Source organism: Macrosteles quadrilineatus, unplaced genomic scaffold, assembly GCF_028750875.1.
Source record: "Macrosteles quadrilineatus isolate MER2022 unplaced genomic scaffold, UCM_ALF_1.0 Scaffold_8__2_contigs__length_117827958, whole genome shotgun sequence".
Lineage (NCBI taxonomy): Eukaryota > Metazoa > Arthropoda > Insecta > Hemiptera > Cicadellidae > Macrosteles > Macrosteles quadrilineatus.
The window spans coordinates 7,410,263-7,430,769 of NW_026542601.1; the positions used below are offsets into that span (position 1 = coordinate 7,410,263).

General features: G+C 33.6%; 1 protein-coding gene across 2 annotated transcripts; it reads right to left on the reverse strand.

Moving 5' to 3' along the window:
* Positions 1–1,521: 1,521 nt before the first annotated feature.
* LOC129001200 (myoneurin-like) lies at positions 1,522–20,507 on the reverse strand. 2 transcript variants are annotated; one of them, XM_054428413.1, is made up of 14 exons: positions 20,369–20,507; positions 19,084–19,230; positions 18,121–18,282; positions 17,366–17,431; positions 16,078–16,134; positions 15,087–15,233; positions 14,309–14,468; positions 13,251–13,420; positions 10,997–11,101; positions 8,688–8,863; positions 7,688–7,797; positions 6,138–6,298; positions 5,301–5,465; positions 1,522–4,447 (listed from the first exon to the last, which is right to left on the reverse strand). In XM_054428413.1, the coding sequence occupies exons 1-13, from the start codon at positions 20,441–20,443 to the stop codon at positions 5,301–5,303; spliced, it is 1,701 nt and encodes a 566-aa protein (XP_054284388.1). In that variant the 5' UTR covers positions 20,444–20,507; the 3' UTR covers positions 1,522–4,447. The 2 variants fall into 2 exon arrangements, with proteins under 2 accessions (XP_054284388.1, XP_054284387.1); XM_054428412.1 differs by having other exon boundaries at positions 8,688–8,884.

The window sequence follows — 20,507 nt, forward strand, 5'->3', positions numbered from 1 at the left end:
TTTTGTTTTTTATCACTATGCAATGTCCTGAAATGGGTTTATCATCAATAGTGTTAAAAAATATATATTTAAGGGAAGGAAGCAAAGAAAAATAGGTAGAAGGTTACATTTTAGCAAGGGCTTGAATACTTGGACTGTGCATTCGTTAATTCTGATCCTGTTTTGAATGAACAGAATGACATTTTTTTACAATCTTTTTTCAGAATTAACTCCACCCATTGTTTTCGATGATCAGATCGGTGAATAGACCATAGGACACAATCTAATAAATAATTCCATTTTATTTCTCAATAATAATAGGGGTCTGTGGACCAGACTTGACCTTCGGGCCTCAGACCAAAACCAGGTTGGGTAAAATTTGGCTTGCTCAGGAAAGAATGGATTTTTAGATATACAATTGTTGTACCTTACTATAATCGGGTTAAACGACTACTGCAATATAGTGAACACAGAACAAAATTAAAAATGAACATAATTGTCTTTGGTCATGGTGTGCCTCTCACCTAAGTTCATGGTGAAATAGTAAAAATCATTTGTGGTCGTAGAAACATTTTCTACGTATTCTGCGAGCACGACGAATTCGTGAACATCTTCCGTGTTTTCACTTCTCAGGGTTATTATATTCCTTTCCTGTGGTCGTGACGAAATCGTCGACTACTTAGATTGTGGACTAATTGTTGTAACCATCCCCTACGTTCACAACGAAATAGTGAATTTGGATAACTTCTGTCATTGCATGGACATAAATATTGCCTCCTGTGATTGAGACAAAATCATAAGTCCTAAACAGCAAGATGGTGAAATCATGCACCATCACGGAGACTACCTTCTCTAACAATTACAGTAAAATTGTCAATATCTTCTGCGTTTGCTGGAACATCATCTTTGTATTCCACAGTAGTGGCGAAATGATGAACGTCTCGGAGAAATTGTGAACTTCCTTGGCAGTCGAGGAAACTTGATAATTATTACTGCAAAGTCAAGATTTTCGATTGTGCAATATTTTGCAGAAGCTTTCAGCGACCGTGAGAATAAAAGTTCGGCTCATAAATTGAACCCCTTAACACTAACAAATTATGGATGAAATTCATGTGCCTAGAAGAAAAAATTCTTTCGAGGCCCCAAGCAACTGCTATGTCCATTGTTGGGGAAAGATGGCCCTGAGCACTGGGATGAGTCAGAAATGTTGTGTTGGTGGAAGATATTAACATTTTTATGTGTTGTACCAGGAAAACTAAACTTAGTATTACTGTAACAAGTACCGGTAACTAAACAACTTTAAATGAGGTGTCACTTGACGGGGCTTTACATTTAAAATTTGTGAGTTGCCCCCTAAATGTCCATTTTTTGGTTTTCGGACAAAATTGGGATACCTTCAAAAAATGTACTTTTATGCCATAGAGATGTGCAAAGTTTGTTTTCCTGATACAACCCATAAGCTAATAGGGAGGTTCCATATCAAAGAGTAAGGTTGGTAAAGACCATCCCTGTATTGGTAGAAAATAATATATAGCATTTTTAACAACATGTGATTTTTATTTGATAAGTTCGTTCTATTAAAAAAAACCATACAGTAATTTTTACAATAGTAGAGTAAAAACCTGGATAAAACAATAACATTTTTGGTTCTATCCGTCGGAGAAAGTACCAAAACCATTAGAAGAAAGGGTGAATGGGGAAGATACAAAAATAATAATCTTTCCTTAAAAATGTTTCCCCTCAAAATTGGGGAGTTAATGAACACATCAACTACATTAGAAAATCTTTTGGTCCAAAATCTTGATTGGTTAGGTATTGTACTGGTTATAATGTGAAAAATAACTATACAAGTTTAAATGAGTTTTAACAAAAGTAAGTGGCAAAACTATGGGTAAGCACCAGTTAATTGGAATTATGGTAAACAATTTTGATGGGGATTATTGTAAACATAGAGGCTACACCTAAATCCAATCAATAGTTGATCTTTCAAAGAACTCATTTAATTTAGGTCACAAATATTATCATTTCTAAATCTTAAAGACATTTAATGCCTTATGGATCAGTAAAATCATAATTAATTAAGGTTAAATATGTTATTGTTAGAATTGTGTTGAAAACCTGCTTCACAACACCTTAATATTATTTCTACAGTATATTCATATGAAACTTTTTTGTATGAATAGTTATGTTTGTATAGTTTTTGCCAGAACATATATTTTTAATGGATAACTAGATAACTTTATGTTTTGTCAAAAGTAAGAAGTTTTTCTGATGTCAGTAAAATACACTACAAAATATTACTCAGGATAGTGTAATTAGGTCCGACTTCTAATATGGAAAAGAGGTTTTGTAATTAAAATGGTCTGTGTTCTTTCACTGTAGAAAACATATAAAAATATCGCCTCAACCAGACTTGGGTTTAAGTGTATACCTGGCATAATTCTTTCAATTTTTCAAACAGATCCAATGTAATAACTTACTTTATAAAGTAGAAAATCTTGTAGAAAACATACTTTGTAGTGATCCTGTGTTTTCACTTACAACAAACACCTGTTTTAGACAAAACCAAAGACTTTGGACCAAAACTATAGATGAGTTATCGTACAATATTATTTTTATAACTTAACATTATATTATGTACAAGAAAATAACAATGATTAATAAATATGTTTCTAATCAGTTATACAAAAAGAAGTGTAGCAACTAAATTCAAAGATCTAAAAGAACTAGTGAAACAATAAGTGTTTATGTTAATCCAAAAACAGGTACGACCACTCAATTAATTGATTATGTAGTAACAAAAATAATATATTATGTAAAAATGGTAATTGTTTATATTATTCAGGATAAAAAACTAGTGCAGTGAAAATAACAAGATAAACTATATCATATGTACATCGTAGTTATAGTCAATTGTGTAAAAATATACTTTTCTTTCCTTATAAAATGAAATGTAAATTTACACATTTTATACATTCACTAAAATCAGCTGCTAAGAGAATGATTCAACAGCTGTTTTATAAAAACAAATTCTCCGTAATTAACTTAGAGGGTCCTAATATTGGAAGACATAGTCTTGCTACACTTCCGGAGATAAAATAATATTACTTTCCTAAATAGTCATAATAGAAAGCTAAATCGGTGCTAGAAGCACTCTACCTACTATTTACAGATAAACTTTATTATTTACAAGCAACAATTCAAAAAACAGCTGATCCAAAAAATGCTATTTTGTAAATTGCTTACAGCTGACTTATCAGTTGCTTAATTGACAGAAAACCTAATCTATAAAGATGAAAAAAGTCATAAAAATAATATTAAAATACATCATAGCTAATTGAACTGCCAATCATTCAACTTTAAAATGTGATTAACATAAATAAACATGCATTACACCAAGACTTATTACTCTTTTATCATATTCCAGCCTTTGTTTTATCTAAGGCCATTAAAATTTATTGCTCTAAACAAAACTTAGGGTAAAATTAAAAACCAACAAATGTTTAAATTCATTGTACAACTCAATTAAGAACTAAGAATGACAATATTAATTGTCTAACAAATTGTTAAAAGGCAAGAAACAAATGTAGAAACATTTGTGCGTTAGAAGTCAGCTGAGAATAAAACTTGCGTTAACAACTAAAACAATAAAAAAACAACACGATAAACTTCTGTTACGTAATAAAGCATTTAGTAATGGGTGAAGACCCATTCAAACAAAATTATGATATAAATATATCAATATTTACACAAATAAAAACTAGAATCGATTATGCAGGGACGTGCTTAAACAAAGCAGTTTTGTTAAAAACCCGTCTTATTTTACATGTTAAAAAATGTATTTTCTATTTACATTTGGTTATCTACACCATTATCAACTGAACATGACGTACGCACCTTAAAAAAGACACAATCAGTTTTTCTTTTGTCTTTTGGAAAAGAAATCTGCAATACACTTTTTTCTCTATGGCCCTTACTGATTTAAATGGATTATCATTTTCAGTTAAATCTTATATACAGTTATCATGCATTACAATATATTTTTTTTACTTATAAATCTCAGTATAGTTTTGGAAAATTTCAGAACCTAAAATGAAAAATATGAGAATTATCTCTTTGAAAAAATCAGTTGGATTTGCAGACCTTTGGTTTTAGTAATTTTTGTTAGCACCAACATTGGAAATTGTCTAAATCGACAAGAAGTAGAGTTTTGCAGTCATGACGAAAACAATTCAGTTTATAAACACTAGTATTAAACAGTCCAGAGCCACTTTTAGTAGTTTTGAAGATGCACAGCAGATTGATTCAATCGTATGCTGCTTTGAGTGTTTAATAGTGGTACAACTGATGATCAACATTTCCTGGGTTCGATGTCAAAATAAGCGAAAGGTGGATAGTTCGTCAGTTCAGTAGAGGTAGTGCAGACGACACTTTGGCAGACATTACCTCACAGCTTGTGGCAAACCGGCTGTAAAAATAGATAGATTACTTTGGCATCTATGACTGTTCATTAGGATTAACAGCTAAAATGAAGTCCCTGCAATTTTTTATTTAGATGAAATCATAATATCTTTCAACTTAACATAATAGGCTATTTATTCTGTAAATATTTGTAGGACGATAGTAACACTATTGTAAGCTGAATCGAACTGTGAAAGGGCTCGTGTTGTTGGGACTAGTGTGTGCAACTATCTTGTAGCCGTAGGAAATACATTTTGTTTATTGCTTTCCGAAAATTGACCGGATAAACCAAGGACTGGTAAAACCAAGGTAGATATTAGGGGTTCTACTGTGTATTCACATACACCTACTTAATCCTACAGGTTCTCTAAGTTTCAGATTTGGTTCAATAGTAACCTGTATGATTGATTGGTTGGAATCAACTGGTCAAAGATCCTGTGTCTTAAATTACATTTAAATGATCAAATTAGTGTCTTTCCATTTACTTAGTAACCCCGTTATAAAATCAGTGACAGTTTCATTACTATAGCGGTCAAGTTGAGCTTATAACAATGGTAAATGAGGGAATTTAGAGTTTTAACAGATTTATACACGCAGAATTTATGCAATAATTTTAAATGCAGAACCAACCAATAACTTAAGATTTTTTGTGTATGTTTTTTTAAGCAACCACGTGTTTGTAAATCTAGAAAATTTATCCATAGAAAAAGTGGTTAAGTATTCAACATAAAAATACAATGAATTCCTAGATAACGTAAACTAATGTTCAATAAATATGGAGGTGAAAATTACACCCAATGAAGTTCACAATAGAATTACTGGTAACGGTAACTACAAGAAAGCAAAATGTCCCTACTCACTCAATGTTGCTGGTGGTGCACCAGCGCGATGGGGTGTGACTCCGTAAGTGTGACGGAATGTGACTCGGCAGCCGGCAACACGACGGTGTTGTCATCTTCGTCCTGCGTCGCGCCCATCACATTTGTCACTTGGATCATTGACTCATGGCTCACTCTACCATCGACCTGCAGACAATAAATGCCTTCAAATAACTCCATTAATAGAATAAGAGCTGAACAACATTTTTTTCTATGAAATAAGCTGCAAAGTTCAGAAAAAATAAGACTTTGTATGCAATAAGCTGCAAGTTCTGAAAAATAAGACTTACAAAACAATTACTAGACTTAACTTGTACTACTGTTTAGAAATCTGGAACATAAACCAGTAGAAAAGATCTCGTTATTGAAAACAAGGCCCTTAAAAAGATCTTTGGTCCTTTCAAAATGGGAGTAGAGAATCAAACCTTTGATTTTTGATAGAACGAGAGGAACATTTTAATCATCCCCATGTAAAAATTATAGTCTGTGTTTGAAATCAAAATACGTGTAGTTGAATTAAGACTCCGACAGATTGCGCTGACGCTTAATTACTAATTTCTATCGAACATGCAGACTTTTTGACCGAGTCAAACTGATAGAACCACTTATTTTGAGTTATGGCACCTTTTATCTTTAACTATCTCAGTAACAAAGACTATTGTAAAAGTAGAATTTTAGATACTAGCACATTCCTTGACTGCCTCTTTCATCTATTTTTTCGTAATAAAAAAATTGGCAAGGTATGGTGAATTTTATGGGACTACTCTAACTATAGAGTCAATTATTAGGAGCCACACTAGGCGGAAGTGGATTTTTTACCTGCTGCAGTTCATCCTTGACCCGTTTGGCCAGATGACTGCGTGCATGTTTCCTCAGATGGTCCCTCCTGTAGAAGCCCTTCCCACACTCTGGACAAACCTCCGTCTTCTCTCCGGAGTGGATTACAAAGTGCAGGTTCAGGTGTTCTTTCCGCTTAAAGCCTGCAACAAACAATTCAGTTTTAGCAACTGTTTGGATTACAGTAGATAGAGTTAGGCAAAGTAAAACTTCTTTTGCAAATAAGGATGACTGAAATCAGGAACTGAAGTATGTTTAGATTCATCTTCAAACAATGAATGAGCCTAAAAATTTATCTATCTGAGCTTAAAAAAATGCTTTATAGAATTTTTGAACCTTGAAATCTTTATATATGCTTAATGGGTAATAGTGAAACAAAGTCTTAGCTTGAGTTTCTTACTTGATGATCAATCAATCTTTAAGCCTAGGATTGGCTTGGCTCAAAAGTCAAGTCCCATACACTTCTTATTTTAGACAAGATAGCTAAGCTTGATCCCTATAGAAAGAAAAACTCCTTTTTCAGTCACATGAATTTCCCTTAAAAAATTTCAAGAAATAACCTTGACAAAGCATATCCCGAGACGTGGGACATGTTCATGATGGCGCCATGACCATGAGATAAACTAACCACAAATAACTACAACATGCAACTAGTTTTAGTGCCTAAATTAAAAGATTACAGACTGTTCAAGGACCTAGATTTTCATCTAATGTCTTTAAGAAAAGAAAGTCAAACATGAAACTTTTTAAAAGTGTAATCATAACCTAACCAGCCTAAGCTCTATCTGGTTATCTTCCAGTACAATGGTTGGGTCCATAAATTTCTTGAAACTTTTTGGAGAAAAATATTCCAGATCATCGGATTGGGATTATATTTGATTCGACATTTTTGAGACAGGATTTGAATTTATCGTCACCGATTGTGCCACGTCACTAGTGACGCTGAGGTCGTCCTTAGACGAGGATTGCTTCTCTGTAATTGCGAGAGATGTTCACCATGATTCCCCGAACACGGAACGTGTTGACAATAGCACTGTGACCACAAAACATGTTGACGATGGTGCCATGACTACGAGACAAGTCTACAATGGCACCGTGGCCGTAGGATATGTTCAGCCGATTTTGACATTGTTATGTTAGTACCTACAAAATGTAAGCCTATGGATACAGCTAAATGGCTTTTTTATTGATAACCATATCAGGCTTTAAAACTTTTCAGTTTAAAAAAATGCAGAGATAGTCCGTTATAAATACCTCTTTGGGTTTAGCTAAGGGTAGACTGATGTCGCACAGTTAAATTGCCCCGAATATAAAATTTTGAAGTTATGTGTTTTTGTTATCCCTGTGTATTTTGGGTTTTAAACCCATTCCTATTGGGATCATTGATATATGCATAATATTAACACAAGATTTAAAATCAATTCTTTTTGCATTGAGAAAAGAATCCCGTCTTGTCCAATCCTGAACTAAAAATTCAATCCTGTCAATCCCTGCCTTCCAGGAGTGTGATTTATGAGAATGCAAAACATTACCTTTACAGCATACACTACAGATGTACGGCCTCTCTGGATTGTGACCCAACTTGTGCCTTTCTAAATGTTCCTTTCGTTTCAGTCCTGCTCCACAAATGTCACAAATAAATCTGAAACACAAAAAGTCAAAGTAAACTATCTTCTCCATCACACAATTAATGCTAATGTAAAAATATAAGAAATATAGGAATTTGCTAGATATACAAATTGTGCACAATTTTCAAAGTCAAAAAGTAAACTTGCTTTACCTTAAATTTATAAGGGTGCTGGCCCAAATCCAGACTAAGATGTCATTATGTTATTGAGCTAAATATTAATGATGCTATTTAACAATAGGTTGACATTAAAATATGGTGATGGACTATTATTCCTCACAATGAAATGTTAGAAAATGGCAATGAAAATAAAGAGTCCAAAAAACTTTGAGACGTGTTTATAAATAGCTTTTTATTGATAACCAAACTGCTAAAAAGATGTCAACCTTATTTTAACAACAACTCTTAAACAAAATGGATTCTCCTCTACAGGGGACTCGGTAAAATTATGCTTTCTTTTAAAATCAGTCTCCATAAGTGTACAAACCTACACCTACCTATTGGTCTTGAAATAATACATTTTAAAACAAATTTGAGACGATCTTTACAATAAATAATAAAAATAATAAGGATACCAGTAGTTAGTTAATTTCCCAAAAAGCCCAAAAGTTCAAATCAAAGTACCTAATTAGGTAAATACACTAAATACCTACATTTTGTCACTATCAGCCAATCTCACTGTAACCAATATTTCTTATTATCCGTTGCAATTATACTAAACATGCTACAAAACAAGAAGAAATTGTTCTTAGACTCGTAGCATAACTCCTATGATAAAATAAATTTAAAACCTCAACTTTTTAACTCGTTCAGTAGTAAATACTTGTTCTACTTAAATATATGAAAAAAATCAGCCCTATATTATTTACATCACATCTCCCCCTATCCCTTCTTCCTGTGTTTACCTGCGCTCGATCTTGTGTGCCACTAGATGCTGTTCTAACAGTTCCTTGTCTGGGTAGGCCATGTTGCACTCGGGACAGCAGAAAAGAGTCGTTCCGTCGAGAGCCGTCGCAATGTGTACCTGACCTGGTCTTGGTCGCCGTGGCTTTGGCGCTTTCTTCTTGTACTTCTTCTTTTTCTTTGGAGCCGAACCGCCCTCCTGCGACAGTCAAAGACAGGTCAACTTGTACAAAATGTGAAAGAGGAAAGAAGAGTTTGAGGTTAGAATGGATTTTTGTTAGTTGGGTTAGCAGTTTTCAAACCTTAGGAAAACTATTGTGTAATGTTATACTTTGTTAAATTATTTGCAAAAAAGGTTATATACTAAAATATTTACAGATAAATAAAGGAAATTGACAGGAAAGCAGGCTTACCTTTAAATAAGTCCATAGAGACACATAAAACATCACAAAATTAAAAGTAGAAATTTTCGTGGTCACTGACCACTTTTTCAACCACTGGAGATTGGAGAAAAAAATTAATTCCCTTAATAATTCCTGGCAAATGCCCTATCTTTTTATAAGATACAGATAAATAAAAGTATACATCGTTAAAACAACTCTATAGCTTACAAGCTATGGAAAGTAGTACTGTAGTGAATACTCAGGATATGTAAGTTATTAAAATCATTATTCCTCTTTTTACTTGGCGAAAGTTTAAAACAAGTTTAAGTTTTTTAATTAGAGATAAAATCAACTTGTCAAAAGGCTAAGGTCTTTTTGTCAGTAAAGAAAATACCAAGTTTAATTAACTTAAATTTTATTTTCTAAAAGGTAAAATTAATATATAAAATGAAAATTCGCTGAATATTGAGTCTGAAACACTTCACTTAAATGTTACTACTCACTTGGTTCCTCTGTGAAAGCAAAAACAAAACAAACCGTTATTTACATACCCAAAACAGGTTACAAAGATTGATTTAAATACCTCAATTAACTCGTTGCATAAACGTAGGTTTACACATTTGTACCATATTTAATCAAAATCGGATAATTTTTGCTTGTGTTATCACGCTAACAGACACACTCACATATATATTAATATACAGTGTGGTAAAAAAGTCCCTGGACAGTTAAATATTAAAAGAAATAATGCAGATAGAGCTACAATACTTGGTACAAAGTTACAGGGCATAAAACTATATTTTAACACATATTCAGTGATCCAATAACTCTTCAGGGGGACGGCCCACAAGGAGTCGGAAGAAAATCTTAAATGAAAGCATAGGTCAATATGCACATCAAATTAAAGGTCTTCTTTAGTAGAATACAATGCCGCAAACCGCACTTCAAAAGGTTGATCCTGCGCAAAATGGCAGATGTTCAAAGATTTCTTGAATCCGCCATTTTGAATCTTTGAACGACTGCCATTTTTTACTCAGGCATTCTTTTGAGCTTGAATTTACGGCATCGTAATCTACTAGTGAAGACCTTTAATTTGATGTGCATATCGACCTATGCTTACGTTAACAATTTTCTTCCGATTCCTAGGGCTGTGCGCCCTGAGGATAAAGCATATAATAGCAATGTAAATTAAATGAATCTTTGAACAACTGTCATTTTGTGCAGGGTCAACTAGTAGATTACGATGCCGTAAATTCAAGCTCAAAAGAATGCCTGAGTAAAAAATGGCAGTCGTTCAAAGATTCAAAATGGCGGATTCAAGAAATCTTTGAACATCTGCCATTTTGCGCAGGATCAACCTTTTGAAGTGCGGTTTGCGGCATTGTATTCTACTAAAGAAGACCTTTAATTTGATGTGCATATTGACCTATGCTTCCATTTAAGATTTTCTTCCGACTCCTTGTGGGCCGTCCCCCTGAAGAGTTATTGGATCACTGAATATGTGTTAAAATAGAGTTTTATGCCCTGTAACTTTGTATTAATTATTGTAGCTCTATCTGCATTATTTTTTTAAATATTTAACTGTCCAGGGACTTTTTTACCACCCTGTATATACTGTATATACAAATCTGAACGATTTAGTTTTTGGACTCTGGGGACCTCAAAACGAAATAGTAAATCGGTCATGGGCCCAGGTCTTACCATGAAACCTACGGTAATAGCTTATTCCCTATATGGGAAATTCGTTAAAGGGATGTTACAGATGATCTTTTTTATATGGAAGACATTTTTACAAGAACATATGAAAACTAAGGACCATAAAAAATCAAATGCTTAAGTTAAATTAACCAGTATACAACTTAAATAAAGGGGCCTTCTAGGAATTTCGAGACACCTTGTATAAGCACAGTAGAGTGAGTTTTACTCACAGGATTGTTGGGGTCGGCTTGCTCTTCCCCTGCGACAGTCTGCTGCATATCTACTGTAGCCTCTTCACTCTCATTGGCCGTGCTCAGCGGACTGCTTTCGATGGCCTGCAACAACGGAAACAATCAGACCAGAGACAGAGATATGGCGAGACAGCACAGAGGGCTGTCTCCTGTCACAGCCAATCTGAGAGCAACATTGATTTCCTTTCTTCATCCACTACATCCCTGGATGGTGTCCACCTCTATTGGAATAGTCACATTAACATATTCAAAAACTTTGTGAAAGAAAATAGATGCTGCCAAGTACAAACCATTTTCTGTGATTAAGTGTCTCCAGAAAGAAGATAAATTCCTGTTTATTACTGTTGCCACATATTCGAAAACACATGTGTGCAGAAAAGTGTTTCGACATAGAAAATGGGCTCTAGCTTTTAGAGTTTGCAAAATTCTGTTCAAATTAGCACAACAGGAAGGCGTGTTCATTGGTATCGGAATGTAAGGAAACTTTGCTTGCTGATCAGCGTGTGTCAGACTTCCAGGGCTGCATAGTCCTTGATAGACTTATAGAGATGTACTAGGATTGATCAGTAATCTCCCTTATTTAGTTACACTATGATCAATTTTTTGCGTTAAATTTCCTTTACCACGGTCACAAATGAGACTAAGCAACAGCAGTTGGCCCACGCCATGGAAATCATTATGTTTAAGACGACTTCCGAACTTCCTCCACCCCTTAAACACATTTTCTAGGTCTAAAAAAAATATTTTCTTGACATCTTTCAACTGGCAATGGACTGCAATAGCTATTAACAACCACTGAAATAAAATCACAGAACACAATTTATACTTGGCAGGAGTGTAAATTTTCTTTCAAGGAGTTTTCAAATGCTATGACGAGACTAATTGTGTCCTAGGAGTTGGAAACCACCTATAAATAGTATATAATGGACAATGGCCTCAGATTTGAGCTGTATCGCTTAGCTGCTACATGAGCACAATGGAAACATTAATTTATGGACAGCCCTCGTATAATAGGAATGTTGGAGATCCTACAAACAATAAAATAACTAAAGTTGTTTCACATTAGTTTTGGCTTCAGCTATGGAAGTAGAATGGAACGGAAAGAGAGCGTAGCAAAATAAAAGCTGGAGAAATGAGTTTTAAGCGCTATTAACACGTTGACTGCTGAAAACCTTTACACAGGCGCTCCCTAAACTGAAGTACCCGCTACTGAATCAGCGATTGCTATTGGCATTGATATATCTCAGTAAGACGAATCACAAAAGAGCAGTGGTGATTGTTCTGCGTTACCCCGAAATTGGACGTAGTTCACTGAAAAAAAAGGGAGCAGCACTGCCTGGATCAATAACCAGAGTCTTTGTAATATGGCTGGAATTGAGAAAATCCCCAAAAACGGGACAAAAGCATTGCCAGACAGGATTTTACGGGAATGTTTAGTACCAACCAACGCCAAAATAAAGCTCGTATTCTAAGCTACAGCCTGGCAAATGAAATTAAATCAAATCAAAATGATCTTTATTCAACAATCACATTGTCGCCGGCCGAGTGCCGGGCTCAGACAGACACAATATTTGGCAGGCGAGCACACCACTGATAAGGCAGTAGGCCGCGAGCAGAGCCAGTGCCGCGCTACTGCTATAGCAGTAGGCCGCAGTCAACGTCTTAAGAGTAAAATTGAACAGAGTTTTAGGGCATTATTTTACTTTGTCATTGACGCTCACCTTTAAGCTTCAAGTCAGTAACATAATTTGTTTAGAATAGAACATAACTTTATTGTCACAATAAATGTCCATTTCTAATGTTCCAGCACAGCTGGGGAAACAGGTGACATTGTCAATATTTTTACAAGTGAAGTAAATAAATAATATTAAAAATATGTTCAGACATAATATAAATTATCTTTAAGGATCAAAGACAAACAATCGGAGTTATCCACTTTAGATAAAAGATAGGACTTAAAAGATTTTTCAAATTTTGAGATTCCTTAAATTTCTTTGATTCTGGCAGGTAGATTATTGTTAAGTCTTAAAATCATATTAAAAGGGAATCTTTCAAATAAACAGAGGCAATGTCTTGGGTATTGAAAATCATTGTTAAACCCGGTTGGATGGTTATGTTCAAAATGGTTTATTCTGTATGATTTTAAATGTTTTTTTTTTTTAAATATATAAACACTGGGCATTGCCAGTATAGCATATGATCCAGAAAATACTGTAGGCCTTTTGATCTTTACCTGTTCCCTTTTGATAGTTTCTGCGGAGAACTTAAGGAAGTGAGATATGTTAAGCGCATTTTGATTGGCAGATTGAATATTCCGCAAATAGTCGGCCATTGCCGCATTGGACTGCCATGCTGTGAATGCCTCACTATTCACATCCTGGACTGTAATCACCTTCCCATCATCTGAAAACAAAGAATTACAGTTGTGGATAGCTTTTACTTGTTAATGCCCTTAGCTACTTTCCAAGTAGTAAGAGAATTGAAGAACTTCCAAAAAGTATAAGAACTGAAAATTACATGTTCTGGTATAAAAGGATTAAACCAACAATGCTACTAAAAAGTAGCAGAGCCAAAATAACATGTAGGCCTAACTAGTTCTCAAACAGTAACACATGTGAAATGTAACTAAGTTAGTTACAAAAAAGTAACATAAGTGACTAGAGTAGTAATCAAAAAGTAAGAGATGTAAAATAACAAGTAACTAGAGAACTTTTGCTGTTCTGCAGCGTTGGAATGATAATCATAAAATTATAATGTCAAATTGACTTTTTTTTAAGCAAGACAATATAATATTACATTGTTTTCAAAAATATCTTGAACGTTAACTGATTCAAACGATCGATATCTCAAATTAAAAAAACTAAAATAAAAATAGAGTTAGGCCTATGTATTATTGATTGTAGATAAATACAAATACTAAAATAATAATTTTTTCATTCGTGATTCAGCAACATGCTTCAGGTACATCTGATCTTAATAATCAATTGCTCATATGAAAGCTGGTATTTCACTGAAGGTTCTTAGACCAAAGCATATAGGATAATGTAATTAGAACTGGTTGAATACATATTTAATTGAAGTAATGATTAAAAATAAAAATCAAATTTATGTGTTTGTTGAGTAAGACAGTAGATAGATGAATGATAATGCTTCACAGCAGCAAATTTTTGAGTGTATACCTTTAATTTAAGACCAACATATTGAAAATTGGTCAAGTAAAAACAACACACAACAAAAACGGTAAAAACAAAAGGTCTATATGCTGTTGAGGTGTAAAAAGTTAATTCTCACCGTTTCCTCCCTTGTCCTTATCTTTTTGGCTCTTGTCGCCCTCCATGTCTTCCTGTCGCACAGCTAACATGTCCGGAGTAATCTGAGCGACCACAGCGACAGGGTACGCCTGACTGGACCCCTCGCCTTCGCTCAGCATCGGCTTGACATCAGGTAGCACCTTAAAACATTACATCAAACCAGCTGTAGCACTCGCTTGACATCAAGTGTATATTCATTGTATTAGATGAAAGAAATAATAATACGAGTGTGTTTTTAACGCAAACAAAATTATAAACAAAGAGTCACTTTTAACAGACAAAAGAGGGAAAAGTAGTACGAGGCACTGACTTAGTTAACAACTTTTTACCAATAGACAAAATTTTTCATGACACAAAAAGAAAAATATATTGTAAGTGGCCTAGTACCGTAAAGCCTCAAGATAAGATCATCATCATTATCAATTAAAAATTAAGATATGAAAATGAAACCATTACAAACAAACAAGGTAAGGAATGTGTTATAAAAACAGGAAGTCGGCAGGTCAGGAATTGAATTGGTACCAGCTGGCGTTCGAAGCATTACAATTTTACTTCTTTTCTCTCAATTGTTGAACTCCATTGGTAGGTTACTTTACAACACTAGTGCTATCAAGTAAGTAAACAACGCGGTGAAGTTTTCAATTCTAAAAATTGAATCAAAAAAATTAGTTTAAAAAACGGTCATAAATATATTTTAGTTTATGATTTTGTTCTGAATATTGAAAGAACAATTCATAAACTAGCATCACCAAGCTCACCATTTCATCGCAGTGCATTCCCTGCGTGGTCTGTGTGCTACTGTTGTTATTGTTATGTTGTTGTTGCGCCTCCTGGTGTTGATGTTGAACTTCTTGTTGATCACCACCATCTTGGCGTACTTCTCCATTCTCGTCGGCTTGTTGCAACTAGAAAATAAAATTAAAAATTATGTAAAAACTAAGATTGGTTGCAAATGGGTACCTTAAAACATCAAGAAAATGTAAGTTTAAATTAATATAATTCCTGTTGGAATAAAGAAAAACAATAACTATTACTGTAGATCTAATGGTATGACCTTAACCCGGGACCGATTTACTTTTTTGTCCCCAGAGGCCAAAAACACCACCTGTTCAAATTCATATATCTTTTGGCACAATAACTCAAGCATAAATTATCCAATTTCAATTAAATTTGGTACAAACGTATAAGCCTACGTTTATTCGAACAAGTTTGTGAACCAGTGTGATCGGACCATGGAAACGGGATTTTATGGCAGGATTTAAGGGGTGAAAATAGGTTTTTCTCATTTTTACCCACAAAACATACAATTTTCCAATTTCTCTCTGATTCATTTTGAAGAGCTTTAAAAAAAAATTATAATAATAATAATATCTTGAAGTGTTTTTGTACAGTTATTTGTTACAAAGACAATTCTAAAATTGTAAATTTAAAATTCCCTTGTTATTTTCTTATTAAGAATAAGTAAACTGCTGAAGTTTGCTTGTTCATGGGTGTGTTTTGATCAAACTTGGCCAATTTATTTATTTTATGCTAAGCTATTAATATTTTACTTAAAACACACTTTATTACCCTCCCTGTAGCAGCAAACCTAAGTACTCGTTAAAACTAATGTTATTGAAATGGATTTAATTAATTGATGGAAATTAAATTTGCTTAAATTAAATTTAAACTTTTAATTTTTTCTTCTTAATTTAATATAATTTTCGGTTTTATTCGCATAAACTTTAATTGTATGACTTATTATATTACCTGTAAATGTATTCCATCTGTTCCCCCTTGCGCTGGACTATACGCCAATGTAATCATCTGGAAAGTAACAAATAGTTAACATAGTTAAAAAACTAATAGAAAATAATAACTTTAAACTTTTTATTAATTACTATCAAATGCATTTAAGAGAATATACCTAAACTATAAAAAAATTCCCTACCACAGAAAGTTACAACAAATAAAAATAGGAAAGTGTCCCTTAAAAATAGGTTTTTTCAAAAATTACAGTAGACTAAGGTCTTATGGTTAATGCAGCCCTAATGTCAATATAATATTTTGGAATGGTGTTGGATTACTGAAATGCTAATGAAATAATATTTAGAGGGATGTGTCGATTCTCAATGCCACTGATTCTTAGACATTTGTGTTGGTATCAAGAATTGATCGTCTAGAATCAATGCCTACCTGACATGTCTGTTATGATAGCCTGAATCGAAAAATACATGCGTCACTACCGCAGACGACAGTGTACTGCGGGAGACGATGATGATGTCCATAACACCGCGAGGGGTGATCAGAATTTGTCTGCGATTATGGAAGAAGATGGTGTTGTTTCTGTTACCAAGGAATGTATAAAGATTTTGCAGCACTCGTAGAAGACAATGATGTTGTACAAACAACCACAGGATGTATTCAAGACTTTGCCACAGCAGCAGAAGAGAATGATGATGTTTCCATGACTGAGGAGAATATTCAGGATATTGCAGTGATTGCAAAATACCATTACTATGTTCCTATGACCAGAGCAGTTAATACTGTTCACATTATGCTATTTTAACTGGTTTTAAAAACTAAACAAATATTACCTACTTACATTACAATAAACATGGTTTCAAAGCCTTGCTAGTTTGAAACAAACTAAATTGATTTATTTTTAAATAAAAACTAGTCAATATTATTTTACTTTGATTTAGCGATAATGGTTCTGTATAAGGATAAAAAAGACAAATATCGGTTGCTTATTCGTGTTATAAAGCCTCTTTATACAAAATAATTAGGTAAGAAAAAGTAAGTTTTCAATACCATTCCCGTACACGGCCGTTGAGTGTAACACTATTGGTATACCTTCGTAAATATTACAACTCCGTTTTTTTTCTAATTTTTTAAAGAAACCTATAACTAAAATGATTTATTTTGTTTTGTAAGCTATAATAGTTATTGATATACTTTCTTTACAAAACTACACTACACCTTAAGTCACACAAAAGGAATACCACAGATTGAAAAACATTTAATAAAAAAAATTAAGTTGTTAAACAATACTTACTTTTATGCCTCCCGACGCAGCGAGTGTATTTGGGTCGATTACACCTAGGACTAAGTTTTCCATTCCCTGTAAATAAAATATAATATTTCAGTCAATTTCTGATCAAACATACTTTTTAGCAAATCAGGAAGAAAATAATGATTGTATTCATATGAAATTGTACATTTTAATATTATGATAAGTATAGGGCTGGAATATGGAAAAGCTACGTATCCTATCTCAATGAATATAACTTAATTGAAAAAATATTTAGTAAATTTGGGTTTTACTTATGACAAAGTTTTTTTAAAGCGAGAATTAAAGTAGTGTTGGTTTGATTTGGCTTTGAATGATTGCAGCATTCTAAACATCCTCTTTATAATCCTGAGCATGTTCTAACTGGATAATTTGGCTTTAATAGCCACATTTGGAATCGGGTGTACAAAGTCCCATGTACTGTAAATAAAATAAAGTATTAAGGTTTATTTTTTGCAAATTTCTGTTAGTATAACAACATTTTAAATCAGCAAAATAAGAACATTAATTAACCAACTATAATTTCTACAGAAATTAAATAGACCGAAATATATCATGTGATTAGGATACCGGTACGTGTGGAAACAGACCTAAGTCTATAATCAAATCCCTTTTAGAAAAAAAAAATTTTAATTATTCTGCTGCGGCAAAGCATGCTCTGTACGTTACACCTCAGGCAATTCGGATTAAGTATCAATTTGTAAACTATCACAATCTATAACATATTAATGCAGATTTACCTGTCCTTGAGGAAAATGAGCCAGAGTGAGAGGAATTGAGTACTTCTCCCCGCCTGACCCATCTGCCGGGTTCACCACTTGAATCTGTAGAGGTTGCTGCTGGGTCATCTCACCCGGTTTGCCAGATCCACCCATGTTGATCGGCAGCGCCATGATTTGTTGCTGGAAAACCAACGGTTATTAACTAACTATTATTATTAGGGTAAAAAATATTGAGATTGTTTACTGTACCCATTGAATTTTAACAATGCAAAAACCTTTTTGTAAAATATTCAGCCTTTTTTATTGTTGCCCTCGACCATCGGTGGTAAAAAAAAATGATTATACCAGTTACACAAGAAACAGCTGACATTAGTAAAAACGCCACACAGGTAATTTCTTATTAGGAATTTTACAAGAAACTTAAAAATTACAATAAAACCCATTTAAACATTATTTTTAATGCAGCGTTTGCCATATTATTTAAGCAAATACATATCTTTTTACAGGAAATTCAATTTTAGCCGTTTCGTGTTTTTCAAGGGAAACTCTTTAATTAATAACACATCAAAGAAACAGTAGGTTTTTATACATCATTTTTAAGTTTATTAACTGAAGAACTCGACAGGCCTCCTCAATTTTTTACTCAAATACTTGACTCTACTCAAATTGACAAATCACTCCTCGCCCACCCCTAAAGTTTTATGTTGCTGTTAGTTTTTATAACATTTGCTAAAACTATTATCAAGACTCTAAAAATGTTGTTAAAACTATCAACATGTGTGCCACACGGAACAGCAACAATATCCCATTCGTTTAACAATCCCATCAGAGACGTTTTTCCAATCAATTTACATACGTACCCTTTTTAAGATTTTTATTCAGAAAAGGAGAAGTTAAAAAAAATTTCTAAAATCAACCTTGACACCAAAAAAGGTTTAGAATCAGAATCAGGCCTACCTGAATCATCTTAGTCAGGCCTACCTGATTGTGTTGGGAGTTGTTCCCAGAAGCTTGTGGAAGGCTTATTGTGAACGCTCCGTTACCAGCGTCGACTGGCCTTAGGTACGTTACTCCTTGCTCGTCTGAACTCAACAGTCCTACCACCTGTCCTCCTCCAGTGGTACCAACCTGCAGTGAGCAAATATAGCTTAAAATTATGTTACCAGCTTAACAACAACAAAATACCTAGAAGTGCTATTACAATGAATACATTCAATGAATATTCAATAGTGAGAATGCTGGTTTGATTCCGAGGAGGATCGGATCTGGACATAGAGGCTATGTGTCATTGAGCAACAATTAAAAGGCGTAGGATGGTGACAAGAGCAGGGTTTAAACAGTTCTAAAAAAAACAATTTTGAGTAAAAAGTTGGCATAACCTATAAATCTATGGGTAAATAACCTATTCTATAACCTATAACATTCTATAACATTCTATAACCTATAAAACAAGATTACAAGATTATGGAAGCAATAACATTTTGGAAAAGCATAAATGTTTCAGTGAGAGTTTGATTACAACAATGGTTGTAATGAGATAGTTTGACGTCGCCCTCTTGACTCATTTCCTTTCGGTCATTTTGATATTAACACGATTTAATACATTTTACAAATTCAAAACATAAAGTAGCCTAATTAATTTTGTACAGGTAATATTAAATGAATATCTTGTCTTTAACTAAAAAAATAAGCATAGAGTTTTCAATTTCTTATACTTATGCTATATTACGTACTTAGGCCTATATTACGTAGATAGTCCGGAAAATAGGTGTTTACCATACGAGTAGGCCTACAGTGAACACATTTTGGACTAGTGACATAGTTTGATATTTTTGCCGTGTATACTACTTAACTAACCTAATAAAAAAAAAAAAAAAACTTTACAAATCTGTTATATATTCCTATCAACTACAGGACTTAAAAATCCCTTCTCATCCCTTCTAAGAGATGTTAAGTTTTCGTTTATAACTTAATACCAATTGTAATCAGCTAAAGTTTGGTAAAAACTCATTACAGTAACGTACAGTAGTATGTAATAAAATTCCATTAGTTTAAGCATGCGGCAAAGAGATATTTTTCAGACTAAATCCTTTTGTGGAAAGTCAATGAAAACAGTGTAGTGTGGCGAAAAAGACATTGTTGACTTCCTAGAAAGTTGAAACAAGTAGGCCTAAAAATAATAAGATTAACTAAACCTACGTTATCACTTAGGCCTAAATAAGCAAACGGTACGTAACTAAAATCATTTTAGGCATACAATACTAACCTGCTGAGCAAATTTGGCAGTTGTAAACTGGTGCCCTGCGGCAAAAGTTGTCCCGAACGGAAAATTCATTTCCATTGGATTAGGCTACTTCGGTTTCTTCAAATTATTAAAGAGAAATCTGCTTTCCACACAGTCACCT